We start from the raw sequence: 20,658 nt of genomic DNA, 5'->3' as shown, positions 1-20,658 counted from the left end.
GTTGCTCAGTCGTTGCTGGTTGCTTTGGCATTGGAATTGGAAATGTTAAAAGGTAGAGGTGTCTCATTTTGAAAATTACACCACAGCATTGTTAAACACCTGATTCTGATCGGTAAATAACATTCCAAGGTGTGCATAATTGATCAATCACAGAACACCTATTACACACATACATACATACATACATACATACATACATACATACATACATACATACATACATTGCGATGGCAGGCAACTCTAGCCTTGTCCGCATCATCACATTTCTTTCTAATAACAAGACACCAGATCATGGTTTATTCCTCACACAATTGACCACCAATTGACCACTCAAAATCAAGTATTTAACAATTCTGTGGTATAAACAACATCAGCCACAACCCTGGAATCACTATAAACTATATACAGACATCAAGCAATATGTTTTCACATCCATAAACATCCATATCTCCTCCATACTCTCATATCTCTGTATGTTCCTACAGTAGACAATATAAATGAGGCACACAACACAAGTAAATGAATTGAAACAAACTATCCGGGGTAACAGCACTGTGAGCTACAGAAACAGGAAAATACATACACCAATGCTGATGTATTAACACACAGTACATCATTGTTCAAACAAACAATTCGGATCCCTGCTTTAGGATTATGACGTTTGAGAAAAGTCCACACACAGCAAAACACAAATGTGCACATACACCCACACACATTTCACACACATGCACATGCATACATTGGCTTTCTGTATTCTGCTATTTTTTCTGCCCTCAGGAACATATTTCTTTCAACCCCAAAAATGTTGTTTATGTTATCAATTTTTGCTTTATTCACAATGTAGTGGTGTTCCTCTTTCATTCATGAAAAATCCCAATGACAATCTGTTTGCCTCACCTCCATTTTTGGAAATTTGTATTGTCAAATATGTGGGATTCATCCTCATCCTTAGACTCAAAGCTCAGGGGAAAATAATTGTATTAGATAAATATCTGTCCAACAGGCTAATGAACACAAAAAAAAAGGCTGGCTTCATACTTGTGTATGCAGTAAAAGTTGATGCATCAAAGTGGCATTTGGCTTCACAGTGTTGGTATGGCTACATCAGTTGCAATGATATGTGACGTAATGAAATATGTAATCTGAAAACACAACTCAAGGACTCCATAGGTGGTCTAATTTGACCCTTGATTTTGGCAGAAACGTTGGACAGATAGGTGTTCTGCAAACTACAGGCTATGCATACTCTGCATAAGTGCTCAACCAAAAGAAGGAACTGTATGTTGCAATGTAAAGGTGTACATCTTTCCAGATAATGCAAGGCTTCCTCCTCAAGCCTTCTTCAGTGAGCAGTGGGTCACATTGGTTTCTCAGAACATCGGCAGGTTTTAACAAGCAGAGTTCCAATTCTCTGTCATGAACAGGGCAGAGGTTGAGGTCTTGTCCCAGCTAACCTAACTGTGCTCTGTCCCTGTGTAATTTTTGACACATCATGTAATGCAAATAATAGAAAATCACTAGATACCTATACCCTTTAAACTTTCCTCTGCTTGAAACATAACTGTGTTCAAGTGGAACTAGATCGACTTGCAACTTGCATAGAACAGTTTTTGGAGGTGGATGCCATTCAGGGAAATACTTGCAGCTGTAGGCCTATCAGATAAATGTATCGGAAGAATGTTATTATTTTGTGAATGAGTGGCTTATTGCTCTGATTAACTTGCTGTTAAAGAAAGTGGCCTACTGTGTGCCACAGCATTAGCAGATCAGTGTGTTCAATGCACTTGATCCGGCTCAAAGGGTTTTGGGGTTGCAGTGAAATGGGTAGCCTCCAATGTGCGATTACAATGTTTGAGGCCAGGAATTTCAGGCCATGGGTCATAACGCCATCTTAATGATGGGATTTTTGTACATTTACAAATACATTTAGGGCATTTAGCAGGTGCTTTTATCCAACGCACAATTTGTTAGAATTTTGTTACAATTTGTTACAATTTGTTACAATTTGCCTCAAACATTGTAATCGCACATTGGAGGCTACCCATTTCACTGCAACCCCAAAACCTTTTGAGCCGGATCAAGTGCATTGAACACACTGAACTGCTAATGCTGTGGCAGACAGTAAGCCAGAACGGAAGTTAAACAGAGCAATAAGCCACTCACTCACAAAAGAATAACATTCTTACGATATTTCGCTGTCGGTACAGTAAGGATGTTCCTAGAACCAAGTGCAAAACACGAACTAACTAACTTCGCTAAGTTAACCCATTCCCCGTATACACTAAAGATAGCTTGGATAAGATGCTACACAACTAAGTACTATAACTTAGTATGACATGCAGTGGTAAGAATACATTTATGCACCCATGCAGAAGTTTACTAAAAAGGGGAATAAAAAAATCATCTTTTGGAAATTGATGCCTTAATTATGAGGAAATGAGGAAAAATCAAACCTTTTAGTCAACCAATTTACTTTGTGAATGAATAATCAAATACAGGGGGCATATAGGAACTCCTATGTTAAATTATCATAGAGGCAGGCAGATTTTTATTTTTAAAGGCCATTTATTTCATGGATCCAGGATACTATGCATCCTGATAAAGTCACCTAGGCCTTTGGAATTAAAATAGCCCCACATCATCACATACCCTTCACCATACCTAGAGATTGGCATGGTTCTTTTCCGTTAGCTTAATAGCTGTTAGTTAGCCTAAAGATTTCTCAATGCAAATCAAACCAGCTAAACCTAACTGAAATAAAACCATGCCAAAAAAAAAACATGTCAGTAGGTATGGTGAAGGGGTATGTGATGATGTGGGCCTAGGTGACTTTATCAGGTTGCATAGTATCCTGGATCCAGGAAGTAAATGGCCTTTAAAAATACATATCTGCCTGCCTCTATCGGAATTTAACATATAGGTGCTGCTGTAGGCCTACTTGTGCACCCTGTATTTTAATGAAGAATATTCATTTATTTACGATACATTATTCATTCACAAAGAAAATGGTGGCCTAAAAGGTTTGATTTTTCCTCATTTGTTTAATTAAGGCATTAAGATCGATCTCACAAAAAAAAACGTTAACTTTAGCATGGGTGCATAAACTTATTCTTACTACTGTACAATATGTGAATACATAAAGTGCCAGGACGTACAACATACAATATAGGAGGGGTGGGAGGGGATGGCTATGCAGAGGTGAACTCTGAACAGGTGAGTCTTGAGTCTTATTCGGAAGCTGGTGAGCGACTCTGCGGTCCTGACAACGGCAGGTAGCTCTTTCCACCACTGTGGTGCCAAAACAGAGAAGTGTTGTGACTTTCATTAAACTTGCTATTACGCCGTTGAACTTCATTACGCCGTAAAAATGTGCAGAGTAGGCCTATCTCAAAAAGCTGTTTGAAAGCTAGTTTTTCCTTCAATTGAACGTTTTCATCAGTGAAATTGCCTCCTCCTCTTGATTCTCGCAGCTCGTAATTATGCACCTTCTTCACCCGATCAACAAACCAATTAACCAAAATCAGACCGCACTAGTCCATAAATTATCCCTTCATCGTTCGCTTGCAATTGCTATAAATAATCTATTCGGTCCAATTGCAAAAAAGCAACAACCTCTGCAGTCTTCAATGTGTAAGAGCAGCGTTAGACCCCTATGGGTTTTATCTGCGTTTTATTCATATTAGACTATAGATGTAGGCCTACATAACATGCATAAATTGCACATTGAACACATTCGGAGCAGGCGGAAATATGGATCAATGCGCTACTTTCTGAGAAAAGGGAGACAAACGTGGTGATGCAAGTGAAAAAATCATTATAGGCTACTAGGCCCACAGAGTTGGACAAAACACCCGATATAGGTCCACATAGTGTAGTGCACAGCGAGAAAGAGAGAAATACGCATTAATAGACTGGTCATTTCATTGTTATGAAAGCGCGCTATTGCACGTGTCAAATAGCGCGCTTTCATAACAGTCTAATCTGTCCAAACCGCCTTTCTAGAGTTTAGGAAAAGCGGCGAAAAAAACAGCTTGGAAGCGTCTGCGTTTTATACGCCGTAAAAAAAACTAAGGTAGGCCTATTTGACGTCGATTAATATCAACGCACATCTGAAATGAGGCGTCGTTTTGACCCTTTCGCCACACAATATTTACCCCGTTCTTGCCTGCGTTTGTATGTGTATAATACTGCTATTTAAAAAAAACTGGTGGCTAGGACCGATAGACGAGACAGAAAGGGAGAGAGAGAGAGACAGTTAGGGGACCCGAGAAGAATCTGTATGTGGATCAGATGTTCCTGTGACACAGTCCTCCTCCATACTGTAGGCTACGCTGCTGCTGCCCGCTTGTCACTGGCTGAGCTGAACGAGCGGCTCCAGGTCCGTGGGAGAGCGCACCTTTATGACTTAGTTTATAATGACGACGCTCTCTCGGATGAGCATGAAGTTCACCGTGGACTATATTTTGGGAGACATCAACAACGGATTGACTTTGGTCCTTTAATTAAACCGCAATATAGCCTACCAGCAGGGAAGAGGGGTGGAATAGCAGACCCGTCGGGGCTCCATTCTTCCTCGTCATGTCGTCCCCATGCCTGGGATAACTTCCCCCTGGTCTACTGGCGCTGTCTCTCTCACTTCGGCTTGGAGGCTCAAAGGAAACCGCACCCGATATTTGGTAAGTAGCCTAATATTAATAATAGTAAGGTATGAATTATCTAGACTAAAGGCATTTTTTTTTATATTATGGGGTTAGGGTTATGTTTTTCTGGATCATTGATTTATATTGCATATACCTGCAAGAAAAAAAGGTCAAATCGTTTATTGTAACTAAAGTAGACTAGCCTGCTTTAATAAAATAGACATCAGGTGGTTCCGTGGTCTCTTCTCTCCGGTGCAACTCTAAAAGTTTCATTTTCTCCTAATGCCATGTGTGCACATGATCCTCTGGTTTCAGTTGTGTAACAATACAACTGGCGCTTAAAAGGAACATTGAACAACGTTGTTTGCCTGAATTGACGTCATAACCTTTACATTTATACATGGCTTGTTGTAACAGGCTGTGACCTGGCTGTTTGAAGCCCACCTGTACTCTTTCACCTCGGCTATGTGCTTAGCTTGAAATGTGTTCGATTTCTATTCGATGTACATTTCGACCTACTGGTTACATGTAGATGTGCCTCACTCAGAGATGTTGAATCGCTGCTCTCTCCTTCGGTCTATTTTCGAGGGTCACAGTCCTCTGAAGGCAAACACGGAATCCCGTACGATCTATCTCTCAAAAGCATGCCTCTCGACATCTTCTTGTTGAAATGCCTACATCTCAGAGGGATCTTCCAATAGCTTTGAGTTTAGTCGTGTATTTTTTGATTATGATCACGAGGTTCCTCCGGGAAAGACAAGGGTTAGGGCAGCAAGTCTAAGAGCATCGCTGACCAACCAATAAATTAGGGTCTATGTTTTTACGGGCTAAATCCATTTATGCTGCCACTAATACAATCATTTTCATACAGGTTACCCTATTGGCATGGCTTTGCTAAAACCCGTATTATGAGAGACTCAAACGAAGAGTCGATACGTTACGCAATTAAGCCAAATGCGAGATTATTTAATTTATAATTCAATAAATCAATTGTTTTCCGTTTACTGCTTTACACTAGCACTTATCTAGCCGCATTGGTGAGTGACTCTTAAAATATAGCCTACGTATCGAGCCTAGATGATAAAGTATGCAGATGACCCAAAAGCTAATTAACTGCCAATAAAGAGGCCTACTGTCAATCAAGAATATGCACAACTTGTGTAACAAACCCAAATCCTGTTTTTTCTTTAAACAAGAGAAAGCCCTGTTAAACAGTGTATTTTTGTTGCTTCATAACGTATTTGTGCATGGTCTAAGCCAGGCCTATTCAACTAGCGGCCCGTGGGCCAAATGCGGCCCCTCTTACTTTTTTTCTGGCCCGCAAGAGGTTGCATGCAAAAAATAAATAAAATAAAGGAGAAACATAGCTGCATGCAAATCAGGTTTCTGTGTGTAGCCGCTGATACTAGCCAGCATCAGTACCCCACAATCAGGAACTGGCATCACTTATTCTGACAATGTTTGGCTCAACCGCTACGTGTGAGTCTAGGTTTTCTCATATGAATGCCATCAGAACAAGGGCACGTTGCTCCATGAACTATGAGAAGCTGCATGAGTGTCTCAGGATGAGCCAAACTAGGCAAACAAGGCAGTGCAATCTTTCTCACTGACTCACTGGCTCAAAATGTCTCATATGTACAGTAGTTCTGTTTTGTGATGATTCAAACAACATTGTTGAATTCTAAATATGTGAGAACAAAATCTTTTATAATGATACGATTAAAAGTGAAGAAGGAAGGAATGCGTCTGACAAGTTTATTCCATGTAGTAGTATCATATATATTAAGTTAACACTACTTTAAGAACGATTTATTTGTAGCGATTTATTCACGTAGTTTTACTCTGTGTGGCCCATGAACCCCCAGTGGTTTTCCTTTTCGGCCCACTTGTTAAGGAGGTTGAATAGTCCTGGTCTAAGCTTTTATTGTCTTATGCCGCGTTTCCACTGCAGGGTGCGGTACGGTTCGGTTAGCCTCAGTCCGGTAGGGAGGGGGCGGTATAGCCCAGCTCAGTTCCGAGGTCGCGTTTCCACCGCCGACAGTACCCTTTAAGGTAGGCCGGATGTCGATCGCCGCGGCAGCTACGTAAACAACGTCTTCCTCCCCAAGAATGCAGAGGAACGTCTCCACCTCCTTGTTCGCCCAAGCAAGTGTTTTACGCGACATGTTTATTGTAAAGAATAATACCTCGAGGCTACTGTTTGTTTTATCCCCACGTCGCCCGGAAGTGATGATTCTGTCGACCAATCAACGGAGGGGGTGTGTAGCTCGAATTTTCCGGCACCCTTTCAGGCGTCTCAGTACCCCAACGGAGGAGTACTGAAGACAAGGGCAAAACGAGTACGGCTCAGTCTGGGTCACGCCCACTTTTGGCGGTGGAAACGCAATCCGTACCGCACCTTTGCGAACCAAACCGTACCGCACCCTGCAGTGGAAACGCGCCATTACTTCCTGTTTTATTAGCACAAGGCTTTTATTTTGAAGCGTGCGTTTTTGTATTTCCTGTTATCCTGCGGGTTTTGACTGCAATAATAAGTTGAACGGGGATTCAGCGAAAGCGGCAATATAAACCGACGGTTAAAGATATTTAGCACCCTCCGAGGAGGTAATACTATAATACTGTGATATAAAAATGTGGCTTATGTATTATTTCGTTTGTTTTTATTGGCACCTATTAAGTTGAATTGATGCTATCTTAATGTGATGAAAAGACTGAAAACCGAATGAAAAGTAAGCTAACGATTTATTGTTTATGTGTTTTGGAACCAGCTCTTACGTTGGATTTGGGGATTTTTCAATAAATCTTAAAACCATCAGTCAAGTGTGAAACCATCTTTCGGGGGAATGCTACAGTAAGAGCCAGTGGCGTAACATCATGGTGATATCATGCCCGGGTGCAAATGTTTACTTTGTGCCCCTCGACAGGACTTCAGAGCAGGGGGGGGGGTCGCATTGTCCTGCTCACTGCGGTGTTGGGTTCGTATAATTTTGTCAATTAATTAAGCCTGTGGTGGCGCCCCTGACACATTTCCCGTCCTGGGCGATTATTTTTTTTTCTTCCTCCATGGGCCCCGGACGCCGTCTGGGCCCCGGGCAGCTGCAGCGGCTGCACCGTCGATAGAGAAAATGGCTGCCTACCTAAAAGAGGAATTCAGTAAAAAAGAAAAGGCACTTCTCAGCCTGTACGAAGAATGGAAAATTCTAATCAGAACATGCAGGGAAAATTTAAAGAAAGACATCTCAGAATCAGAACTTGCTAGAATGGCGGACACAATTGAAAAAGGAAAAAAGGACATCACGAAAGCTTACAATGACATTAGTGAGCGTGCCACGCCATCCAATGAACTGAGATGCAAAACTGATGCATGCAAGGCTGTGCGTAATGATACACTGAAAATTGTTTATGAACGTTTAGCAGCAATAGATGGAGATTTCAATGCAGAAGATGAAAGGCTTCGTCTTCGTCAGCTAACAGCCCAAGACTATGCTCATTCCATCTATGTTTCAGCCTCTCAGGCAGGTGCTCGCCACCGCTCTGACACACCGAGCATTGCTGCAAAAAGGGCAGAAGCAGCTGCAGAGCTCGCTGCAGGCTAGAGGTCTATGACAGAGAGATCAGATAGGAAACTGATACAGCTAGACAACAGACGGATAACTTCCAGCCCTCCTGTAAACCACCAAAACCCTCTTATTGCAGCTGCAGCATCCCCTACTCATGTGTCCCATCTAGCCAAAGCAATTCAAGAAAGCATAGCCATGAACAGACTCCCAATGCCAATGCCCACAGTGATTAGTGGGGACCCCATCCTCTACATTGAATGGAAGGCTTCATTCATCTCACTCGTGGATCTTGGGTATTGCTTCATCTGATAAACTTTTCTACCTCAAGAAATATGTGAGTGGCCCTGCTCTCCAATTCCTTGAAGGCACCTTTTATCTGAGCGACGAAGAGGCGTACAAAGATGAATGGAATAGGCTCAACCATCGCTATGGACAGTCATTTGTCGTCCAAAGAGCCTTCAGGGAGAAATTGTCAAAATGGTCGAAAATACAGCCCAGAGATGCAGAAGGGTTAAGAACATTTTCAGACTTCCTGAACGCCTACCTGCAAGCCATGCCACATGTTAAAGGCTTAGAAATATTAAGTGACTGCGAAGAAAACCAAAAGCTAACTCAGAAAACTCCTGATTGGTTAGCAGCCCGTTGGAATCGGCAGGTTACAGTGGCATGTTACCCAGTGACGTCTCTACATGCTCTTCATTCTTCTAATTCATCACTGGACAAAAGAAGCTCAAGAGAGACAAAAGCCAATGTTTTCAGCACCCAAACAGCCTTTAACAGTGATTAATCAAAATCAAACTATGTAAAACCAAAGCTCACTTGCATGTGGTGCAAAGATGATAAACATCCACTCTCCAAGTGCCCAGACTTCATGAGAAATTCCCTTGAGGATCGACGAACATACATAAAGGAAAACAAGCTGTGTTACGGATGCACCAAGGCAAATCACAGCGCCAAGGAATGTCGTCACCGCCACACATGTGAGGGAAGGCAGCCTACCTGTCTTCATGATGACAACTTCAGAAGACGTGAAGAAAAGAAAGGGACGGAGTCACTTGGGAACACAGATCCAACCGCTGTATATGAAACCACGACAGCCACGGCACTCACAGTCACTGAAGGAGGTCAGTCATGCATCACTTCCATGATCATTCCTGTGTGGGTGTCTTCTGTTAAAAACCAATCTGACGATCAGCTTGTCTATGCATTATTAGACACTCGTAGCGCCAGCTGCTTCATCGACAGAGAAGTGAGCAATCAATTACATGCAGACTCCTACCCTGTAAAGCTTAAACTTACCACATTGTTAGGAGAGAACACAATCAGTGACAGGGTGTCTGGGCTCCGTGTGAGAGGCTACAGTTCATGCCTCCACATCAACCTTCCTCCATCATACACTAAAGAGTGCATTCTTGTGAATCAGGATCACATTCCCTCATCTGAAACTGGGCAGGGGCATCTCCAGATGTCCCTGTTCGTTTTTCTTAATGCCTTCTTTCAGTTCGCTCAGGAATATGAGATCCTCTTGTGAGACAGTCTTGCAGTTTCATGTGAAACTGCAAGAAAATGGCCTCACTTAACAGCACTCAACAAAATTATGCCACCTCTCCTTTACCAGTAACACTAACACCCAGACAAGTAATTACTGGTAAAGACTACGAGCCCTACGCCATCCTCACAGATTTGGGTTGGAGCATTGTTGGATACTCAACACCAAGCCTTGATGAAACAGAAACCAGCCTGTGTCATAGAGTCACTTTAAAGGAACTCCCTCCTGTAACACCTATAGATGTCTTTAGTGTACTGGAGTCAGACTTCAAGGACACCAAAGGAGACGACAAGACTGTCTCACAAGAGGATCTCATATTCCTGAGCAAACTGAAAGAAGGCATTAAGAAAAACGAACAGGGACATCTGGAGATGCCCCTGCCCTTTAAGCAACGGCCACACTTTACCAGATAATAAGAAACTTGCGGAAATAAGGCACAATCATCTTCAACAGAGGTTCAGCAGGGATGAGAAATACAAGAAGGACTACACAACATCTATGAAAGAAATCATTGAGAGAGGTGATGTGGAAGTACATGATGATGGTACCCTCAAGGTGGGAGGAAGACTTCGACACTCATCCCTCGCTGACTCTTTTAAGCACCCAATCGTCATTCCTAAGGAGCATCATGTGACAAAAATAATAATAGCTCATAACCATGAAAAGACAAAGCATCAGGGCAAAGTCGTCACCACGAATGAGATCAGATCCAGTGGCTACTGGAATCCTGAAATGAGCAGAGCTGTATCATCTTACATCCGCCAGTGTGTGACTTGTCTCAGGCTGAGGAGACCCCAAGAAGGCCAAAGAATGAGTGACTTACCTGTAGAGAGCTTAGAGCCGTCCCCACCCTTCACGTATTGCAGTATGGACTGCTTCGGCCCCTTTGTCACTACGGAAGGCAGGAAACAGAATAAACGATACGGGCTACTCTTCACCTGCTCACGGGCCATCCACATTGAGATGTTAGAGGATATGTCCACCGATGCTTTCATAAATGGTCTGAGATGCTTTATTGCTATTCGAGGTGCAGGCCGTCAAATCCAGTGCGACCAAGGCACCAACTTTGTTGGTGCGAAGAACGAATTCAAGGCAGCTTTAAAAGAGCTTGACGCACAGAGACTAAGTATGTTTCTGTCACAAAAGCAGTGTGACTTTGTCATGAATGCGCCCCACTCCAGTCATACAGTTGGTGTATGGGAGCGCCAGATCAAGACTGTAAGGAGTGTCCTGAATGCCAATCTTTCACTTTCCAAGGAGAGACTTAGCGATGCTTCACTACGGACTATACTCTACGAAGCCATGGCCATAGTCAACAGTCAACCTCTCACTGTGGTTAACAGTCCTGACAGCTAAGAACCGCTTACCCCTAATCATCTGGTCCAGATGAAATACAGCACAGCACTGCCTCCACCCGGCACCTTCCCCAAAGAAGACTTGTAAGGAGTAAAAAGATGGCGCCGCGTACTAGGGATGGGCCGATAGTCGATTCTATCGACTATCGACGATAGATGGATTCCATCGTCGATCGTCTCAAGTAGCCGATAAATAGGCGATAATTATATTTTAATAATTTATTATTTAATTATTAAAATTATTTTTTTCTTTTTTTTATTGTTATTTTTTTTTTACCAGTGCTCAGAGGCCAAGCCTGGTATTGCAGCTGTTTAAGCTGGCTGTGGACGGGGGTCCGTCATTTCATGTGGCCCAGAAGTAGATATCGCCGTCCACTCCAATACAAGTGGGGAACAGGATTGTGTCTCCGCAAAAAATGTCTGGATATCAATCAAAGGCTCATAATTACCTTCATGCCATGTCCTAAATTTTTTTTAGTTTTTTAGGGTTGTGCAGCTGAAAGGAGTCGTAGTGAAACAAATGGCATCCGAGAGGGCCTAGTTCAGTGCTCCGTTAACGTGTCCGATTTTTGGACTGGTTCATCTGCTGCTCAATAACTCTGACGGCCGTAGTGCTCCCCGCACTACGGCCATCCGGAGGCGCACAGAGCTTTTGGCCGTGATATTATCTATACAATTATATTATACTATTATATATTTAAGCAATAGATCACGCCAGGCTGTGGTATGTGCTCATTATACCACTGTTAAGGGGCGTTGTCCGGCCCCGACGCGCAGCGGAGGGCCGGCAACCCCCTTCACAGTGGTATAATGAGCACATGCCACTGACTGAAGTGATCTATTGCTTTTATACAACGGTTACTGTTATGGCGAAACGAAAGTCATAGACACACTACATTTAAAAAGAAACCAAGAAAGTCAAAGTAGCCGTTTTATTAAAGACATCAAAAAGTAGTCCCTCCTGGCTGCCTTCAAAATGCACGACGGTCGCTATGCAACACACTTTAGCGTCCCTCCGAGAGAACGGTTGTACCGGTTTCCACTTCAAGGCGCGGAGTGATACTTTCACAAAATGATCGGGCGTCATAGCAGTTATGTATTCGCTCATTATACAACAGTTAGGAACCAATCAGATCGCTGGATTTAGGCCCCCCGTTGTATAAAGAACGTTATATAAGACGCTATCACCGAGTGTGAGAGGCGAGTTGACGAGAAGATGGCGGTTGACCTAGTTTTAACGTGTTGACACGACTACTACTACATGTTCCAAATCTGTTAACATATTCTCCATCCATTAAAAGAGAAAGATCAGTTAAGTCATTAATTCGTCTGAAATATACCAGCCAGCACATACACATTTGACTAGCAGATTGGCTCCCGCCTAGCAATAGCGTCAATGGTGGAGCTCTGGCTAACTGTTTTTCTGTCAATTCACCTGCACAACTCGTTAATGCCTGACTTTGGAATAAATCCGTTATTTTTGAGCAGTTAGATGCATCCCCCTCCAGCATCCGCTTCTTCTTTATTCTGGCCTTTTCAGCCCCTCCTTTCTCTTTTCTCCTCTTGCCTTCCATGAGTGCCACAACAAGCAAAAGCAAGCAAACACGAACTTGCTCGCTTTCTCTGTCTGACGTGTCTTTAGGGTCATGCCATTAGACGTGGGGCCGCTCATATACAGTATCCCCCTACATTTCTGAAAACTCGCCGGCCCCTCCGCTGCGCGTCGGGGCCGGACAACGCCCCTTAACAGTGTTATAATGAGCACATACCACAGCCTGTCGTGATCTATTGCTTAAATATACAATAATAATATAATATAATTTTATATATCATAATATCACGGCCAAAAGCTCTGTGCGCCTCCGGATGGCCGTAGCGCGGGGAGCTCACGTAGGGATTGGGCTTCGCGGGGTTTGTTTACCGGCGTTGCTATGGTTACCGGTCTTGTAAGGAAGCACGTCAATTCTCGGCGCGACAATTCTCCCGCACAGAGCAGAACTGTGGCCTATTCTACACATTTTAATTTTCTTAATTATAATTATATTATTCATTTTTACTGAATTTGTTTTTTATTACAGAAAAAAAAAAAAACTGTATTGCCGGTGTGCAACACCGGTAATACCATATACCGTGGCAACCCTATTGCCTGTGCATGTAATATTAGCGAGTGGATCTGACAACAGCAATAACACTCACGCTCAAAGGGAATGATGGCAGTGACAAGGTGAAAGGAGGCAGATAACGCAGATGTTTTGGGAGGTAGTAGTTCAGTTATTCAATGACGTCAAAATCTGCTTGTGAATACTGAATTCTAAGTGCTGAGTGTTTATGTCAGGTAATAAGAAGGCATATAGTGCATATTGTTTATTCTTATCTTGACATGGTGGATATGCACCATCTTTATTATCTCTAGGGACCTGTCTCCACATTAAATATAGGTAGATATTGTATACAATTGTTGGAATTATAAGAAAAAAACTCATAGAGGAATCATCAGTGATGACGATATATAATATATGATGTCTGCGTTCCTTGCAGGCGACGAGGTTGAAGTGTTTGAAATTTGAATCCTTCTCGCCAATTAGTAAACAGACAACCCACAGTCTTTGCTAAGCCTGCCTTCATGTGAGATCTGACACTAACCAATGGCTTTGAATCGTAAGCCTCAGATACAGCAATCCGATTTGAGTCTGAATGAACTCCTTAATGTTGCACATTCCTTGTTCAATTATAGGTTTGCGCTGATGTTCAGAGAGGTCAGGAGGACTTTCCCCTAAGCACATTGAGGAAAACCGTAAAGCTGTGTTTTCAGAAGAGGCTATGTTTTTGGTATGCGCTTAATAGGAGTGAATACTTGGTGGTGATCAGAGGTTACCTGGTACCATACTGACAGCCAGAAAGTCAAGAACCCCTCCGGTTATTTTGGGTCTTTGGCCTGGGACTGCCACCACCAGCCTAGCCCATACACATTTGTAACAGTGGTGGAAAACTTAACCCGTCCCAAAATAAACTATTTTAGATGAAAAGCAGTGGGTTAGCCAGCAGTGATATGGGTTGATCATGGTCTAAATCTGGACTTAAATGCACAAAATAAAAAAATTATGTAGGATACAATGTTAAAATTGAAAAGTCATATGCTACCTGTGTTGAGCATTCTTTTGTCTTTGCGTCGACATATCATAACGAAGGAACGCTTTAGGCCTAAAAAAAAAGAAGTTTGGTTCCTGTTGGTTGTCAGTTGAGGTCATGGGTAGGTAGGGAATTTATTTTATTTTTTTATTTTATTTTTTCCAGCGGCAGCGGATTTTGATTTACATTTTATTTTTTTTAAAGCTCATTAAATAATTTGGGTCGCACATAAATTGACAGGGTCGGTCGGAAACCGGAACCAAACCGAAACATTTTTTAGGCCTTAGCATTCATCTGGAGTTGGGCAAAGGGCAAAGCACTGTAGCATGCCCTCTGCTACCGGGTGTAAAGCAAATAATAGCTGTGAATCATTTGGATGATAACAATCTGAATTTACTTTATCGCCAACTAAGTTTACCACTTACAAGGAATTTGTATTGGTGTTTAGGGAATAAGAATAATATAAAAATATTAAAGAATCAAAAATAGAAAGAAAGAAAATAAACTGCAGGTACTGTGGGTCCAGACACAATTTAAATAGGCAAATTCTACAATGACCATAGCAATTTCCCATACTTGAGTCCCTTAATCTTTTACCCGAAATACATGCTGACAACAAATAGGCATCTAAGCCCAATGAGTATTCACTTGGGTAGCTGTCAGAGGAGAGATACAAGACCATTTATTATTTTTCGGAACTAGTCTAGCAATTTTCTGAATAGCTTATGATGCACAGTGTTTCAATCTCCAAAATAATTGAGAAAATAATGTTTGGTAAAAAGTTGTGAAAACGTACCTAACCCTGACACACTAGCACAGCTTCTACACTACTAGTAGTGAGGCATTATAACGTCTTGACAGGATCAACAGTCTGTGTTTGAATGTGCGTTTCCTCTCCTTTCTGCCAAAAAGACACTTCAGTTGTTGTGCTAAGGATGAGAAGTGGGTCACATGCCTCAATTATCCATCACAGGACTGCATGCATCAAGACCCAGAAATTAAATTACTGGTGAGACTGGGGCCAAGAAGAGCGCCTGCTATTTGTGGAGGATGGCGGTGGGAGCGGAACAGGGCCGCTTGGGGGAGAATGGAAGATCTAACGCCCCGAGTAGAGACGCAGGCTCGTCCCCTTGCTCCAGCCTTAAGGTAGGACATGAAACGTTGCAAATGATGAAAGTCCACTTTGTATGTGTGTGTGTGTGTGTGTGTGTGTGTGTGTGTGTGTGTGTGTGTGTGTGTGTGTACATGTAACCCCTGCAGACACCAAGCAAGGTTAAACCATTGGGAAGGTTTGAGAGTTTTGAAGTTGGTTGGCTTTGTTTTGGTCTTGTGCGTTCCCATACAATGTTTGCTCTTCGTTGGTTACAATCAGAGACCTACATAAATGGTACATTGGGCTTGCCCTCTAAATTTACTGCCAAAGGTCTGTTTGTTCAAGGAGTTTTAAAAAGTGTCTCTAACCCTGTGCAAAAAACGATCTCATCTGAACGTTTTCCCAGTTATCTCTTTCTGTTGGAAATAGAAGACACTGTAAACAGGCAGGGTCAACTAATCAGAGCTGCAGGGGCAGAACTGTCCTCCTGAGTTCAGTGGACAAGGTGACAGTCCAAGATTTTCTTAAATCCATGCTTGTGATCAAATGACAGTTGAACCCAACCGGATAACAACACTTGTCTCATTCAACACAAATCCAGCCATTCAAGAAAGTTGAATGTTAAAAAAACGTTTCCCATGCATTTGACATAGTAATCAGAACTGAGAGGTTGTTGTGATACCATCCCCATGTGAGGAGAGCAGCATGAATGCGCTCTGTTGGAATAACAACAACTCTCTTTGCTCTTTGCATACATAGTGTATACATATTTACCAATGGCTGTGAGTAAGCATCGCTTTTTGGCAAATGAAGAGATGTAATATTTGCATATGTATTTATGCTTATGTTCTTTCCTCATTTTCTTATTCATTCTTTCTTTCTTTAATCAATTAATCTCTCTCTCTCTCTCTCTCTCTCTCTCTCTCTCTCTCTCTCTCTCTCTCTCTCTCTCTCTCTCTCCCTCTCTCTCTCTCTCCCATTCTCTCTCCCTCTCTCTCTCCCTCTATCTCTCCCTCTTTTTGTCCCTCTCTCTCTATCCTTCTATCTCTCTTTCTACCCCTCTCTCTCTCCCTCTCTCTCTCTGTTTCCTGCAGATGTTTCTTGGGGCCTTGTCCTTCGCCTACTTCTCCAAGTCTCTGTCGGGGAGCTACATGAAGAGCACAATAACCCAGTTGGAGAGACGCTTCGACATACCCAGCTACCTGATCGGCGTCATCGACGGGAGCTTTGAGGTCGGTGAGTAAGCCCGCGGCCCACCCCTCGCCGCGGTTCTCCGGCGCTCTGCTTGTGGCCCCCGTGTCACGGGCGTGCCCCCCCAGTGGCGTCCTGTATTGCGTAACACATCTGATGTTTTCAAGGTAGTTAATAAAGGCTTCCAGGAGCACAAGGGAGACGGAAGTGTGTGTGTGTGTGTGTGTGTGTGTGTGTGTGTGTGTGTGTGTGTGTGTGTGTGTGTGTGTGTGTGTGTGTGTGTGTGTGTGTGTGTGTGTGAGAGTGTGTGTGTGTGTATGTGTGTGTCTGTGTGTGTATGTGTGTGTGTGTGTGTGTGTGTGTGTGTGTGTGTGTGTGTGTGTGTGTGTGTGTGTGTGTGTGTGTGTGTGTGCATGTGTGCGAGAGAGAGATGCAGAGAAAGAAGGAGATGCTACACTTTTGTGAATGATGTGTAGGTGGTGGTTGTTTTCATGAGATATTTCCCCTAACGCTCTTGCTAATGTTGGCTGATAAAATGACATGATCCTGTTCCAGTGAATAAGCTGTTAGCGTGCCAGTCCTTATGGCTGTGTTGAATAGATTTGCTGTGCGATCAAAGTGTGAGAGTCTGTCCTAGAGAGTTGATGATATACCACTGCTGTCGTTCCCCATCAACACATCTTAACATCGGCTTGACATAAGCAGAGAATAACACAGAATCAGATGTACTTTACTGAGCCCCGGAGGGAAATTGGGTCACGGTACAGTTACCCATGACTTGCCATGGAGATTGTATAAATTAATTTATGCTATATATTTTTCAGCAAACTTGCTTGAGACAAATAAATGCATCACGCCTAGTTTGGGAGCCGAAATGACAACCCAAGCAGATGAATGTAAACACAACGACATACAGTCTTTTATCAACGTCATTTATACACTTTTTTGCTGTTGATGATTATGACTAAGCCTGAGGAGCTGAAAAAAACATGAAGAATGAGTACTGTGTTATTGACTCTATTCCACAGGAAGCAATAGCTCCCCTTGAGTCAGGCTAGACACACTGCATCTATCTTCGATTATGTAGGCATTACAAAAATAACATAAGCTCCAAAAGGAAATCCATACCAATTCGCCTAGTGTTAAGCTTTACTTGTATTGCAGAACTATAGTTTGTAGCTATCCTCTCCTCTGTGCTAATAATGGTTAAGGCTGCCTTATAGATTTTTTACCGACCCTTACAGCAGTAGGCCTAATAATGCAACCTTTTCTGTAACCTTTTGTTACTGGAAGTCAGCTGATCCATTTGTGGTTATCTGAGGAGATAATCAGCTGAGAACACATGGAATGCTAATTAGGTTTACGCATGTTGTCTCCGGAGACCATGCATTCACACATTACCTTACCTTTGCTCAGAGAGTTAGGCAGTATTGTGTCCGCTTGAGCAAAATGGGACTTTTACAGCTTGAACACATTACAGTAGTGAACACCTTCTGGGGTCTCTCTCTCATTCTCCCTCTCCCCCCCCCCCCCCCCCCCCCCTCTCTCTCTCTCTGTTTATCTGTCTCTGTCTCTGTCTCTGTCTCTGTGTGTATGTGTGTGTGGCTCTCAAATTTAAACTCCATCTTGTTCTCTCACCTTGCATGGATACTTTAGCTCTTCGTGGTCTAGGCAACAGGCTGTTTCCATAGGACGGTTACCATGGTAACAGAACATGTTGGAGGGAAGCATAAAGACGCAGAAGTGTGTGTTGGGGGGGGGGGGGATAAAGGAGATGAAAGCGGCGAAAGGAAAGGAGCAGATTGCTTGTGGAGGTTGCTAATCTCTAAGGTCACGCATCAGCGAGAATAGCAGGGTCAATAAATAATGATAAACCTCTTTGATGTGTAAATGTATACTCTCTATTCCTTATTATTTCACGGGCGTTTTCCTTTCTTTCTGTCTTTCATCTTTCTTTCTATCTGTATCCTTTCTTTCATGTTGTCGCGGCTTTGTGTAGGATTCCTCGGTTCATTCTCTGTCTCTGTCCCTAAATCAACTTCAAGCCTGGAACAAACATGTTTTTGTCTATTCTAATGTGTTGCACTAATTGGTCTCCTAGTTGGTTCTATTGCCATATATGGGCATTTAGTTAGTGTAGGAGCCAGGAATGAGTTCATTGTTATATTTGAAATATTATAAGGTTTATCATGATTGATATTTGTGATATTTTTATTAGTTTGGATTTGTTATGTACATTCTTTGTGATTGCGATGTGCTTGAGAGCTGGGACCCGTGGATATGGGTGGTGATACTCAATTACTATTAAGCACCTGTTTAACCCATTCACGTGTTGGCCTGTATGGAGAAAGAGAGGGTGAAAGGGTCGCCATACTTTTTGTTGACCACAACGGAATTTGATCGCATCATGCATTTGATCGCAACATTTGATCGCTGTAATTACTTTGATTTGATTAGACTTTGTGCTTATCTGTAAGGTGACCTTGGGTGTCTTGAAAGGCGTGTCTAAATTAAATGTATTATTATTATTATTATTATTATTATTATTATTATAAGAAGTAGATACTATTCAGTAATCAATGTTAGTGGAACATATTTTTCCGGGTTCCCAGCGAGTCTTTTTTGGTAGTGTGTCAAACAAGCCCAACCTCATCTTCTCATCCCCTTTAAGTTTCTTCTACGTAGTCGCTACAGTTAGTCTTCTTTGCCGTATTTGGTTTGCTTTCTTTTTAGTCTTCCTTTGCTGCTTTTTTTGTGAATATATTTTAATGTTGTTTGCTTTTGAAATACTGTCTACTCAATCAAGTGATTGTCATCCACAAGTGTTTTACATTAACATGAGGTAATCCTCAACTGCAATGGAATTATTAGATTCACACAAAAAACAAACATTCATTAAATATCAAGGAAGGTTTTTTTCTTGGATTTCTTTGCATGTGTCCACGCAAGGCGACAATCAATCGCATTTCATCTGTCATGCTCTTCCTTCAAAGGGAACCTGTTGGTGATTGCGTTTGTCAGCTACTTTGGAGCAAAGCTCCACCGGCCAAAGATCATCGCCATTGGCTGTCTGCTGATGTCTATTGGCACCTTCATCATTGCCCTGCCTCACTTCATTATCGGCCGGTGAGTAAGGAGACAGGCAGACACTGCTTATGATGCGATACCCTTATTCTGTTGAACACACTTCAACTGAGGAAGGTCTCTCAGGGCATGCTTTCAGTTTGTTTTGTGATTTGACTTATTTGTCGACATTCGTTCTATGAATGTGGCCATGAAGGCTAAATATTGGCTCATGTGAATATCTGAATCTGCTGAACCACCTAACAAGGCCGTGCTAACTTTGTGTGTGTAGCTATGAGTTTGAAACGTCGGTGCGCTGGGAGATCAACTCCACCGACAGCCCGGCTCCCTGCCCAAAAAATTCAGCCGCCATCGTGGCCCAAGGCAGCGTCCTGCCCGGCGTGCCCAACACAAGTACGTTCATATGTACACACACACACACACACACTGTGGCAACCCGGCTTGGTGAGTGAGCCGCCTCCTTCCAATAAGCACACGAACTGGAGATAACTTGGAGCCAAAATGGCACTTTTATTCAATAATAAATCATATATCTAACAAAGCAAACAAAACTCAGCTTGGGAGGAATCGACAGTCTTGTTCCTCCGGGTGGAATCACATCACCCACGAGACTGGTCTCTCTGCACACGCGAACCAGGAGAGCCCTGAATGAGTGTGGAAGCATGCTTTTTAAAGCATGCTTCCCCACCTGCTCCTCAGGTGCTCCGCATTTTAATGATTGGCACCGATGTTCTTACTGGCGCCATCTGTTGAGAATCGGTGGTACACCGCCTCCACAACCTGCCCCCTTGGCCTCCAGGGGCCCTCTGCCAGAGACGGGTTGCCACACTCCTCCACCCTTTGTTGAAGGCTCGGGGCACCTCTGACTGACCAGCAACCCGCGTCGCGGCTGGATAAGGTGTTTGCATTGGCCCGCCCCGGCCGGGGACCCCCCTGGAACCTGTAGGCCCTCTTTCTGGAGCGGTAGTTCTGCCCGAAGCGTAGCTGCTCCTGCTGCCGGCGCAGCTCGACCCGCTCCCGCTAGATGCCGTACCGCTCACGCCGGCGCTCAACCCTG

General features: G+C 43.1%; 1 protein-coding gene across 1 annotated transcript in view; it reads left to right on the top strand.

Annotated features, from left to right (window-relative positions):
• Window positions 1-3,955: 3,955 nt before the first annotated feature.
• The window catches only part of slco1c1 (solute carrier organic anion transporter family, member 1C1), a 29,908-nt gene continuing 13,205 nt past the window's right edge, over window positions 3,956-20,658 (top strand). Inside the window, exons 1-5 of the mRNA XM_030382049.1 lie at window positions 3,956-4,676; window positions 15,207-15,379; window positions 16,421-16,562; window positions 19,511-19,643; window positions 19,873-19,994. Coding sequence (XP_030237909.1) covers window positions 15,284-15,379; window positions 16,421-16,562; window positions 19,511-19,643; window positions 19,873-19,994 — 493 coding nt within the window. The 5' untranslated portion in view covers window positions 3,956-4,676; window positions 15,207-15,283. The remainder of the gene's footprint in view (window positions 4,677-15,206; window positions 15,380-16,420; window positions 16,563-19,510; window positions 19,644-19,872; window positions 19,995-20,658) is intronic.

The sequence above is a fragment of the Gadus morhua genome, chromosome 16 (genome assembly GCF_902167405.1).
Source record: "Gadus morhua chromosome 16, gadMor3.0, whole genome shotgun sequence".
Taxonomy (NCBI): Eukaryota; Metazoa; Chordata; class Actinopteri; order Gadiformes; family Gadidae; genus Gadus; species Gadus morhua.
Note: the sequence above shows the minus strand (reverse complement) of the source record. Positions and strands in the feature narration are given on the sequence as shown.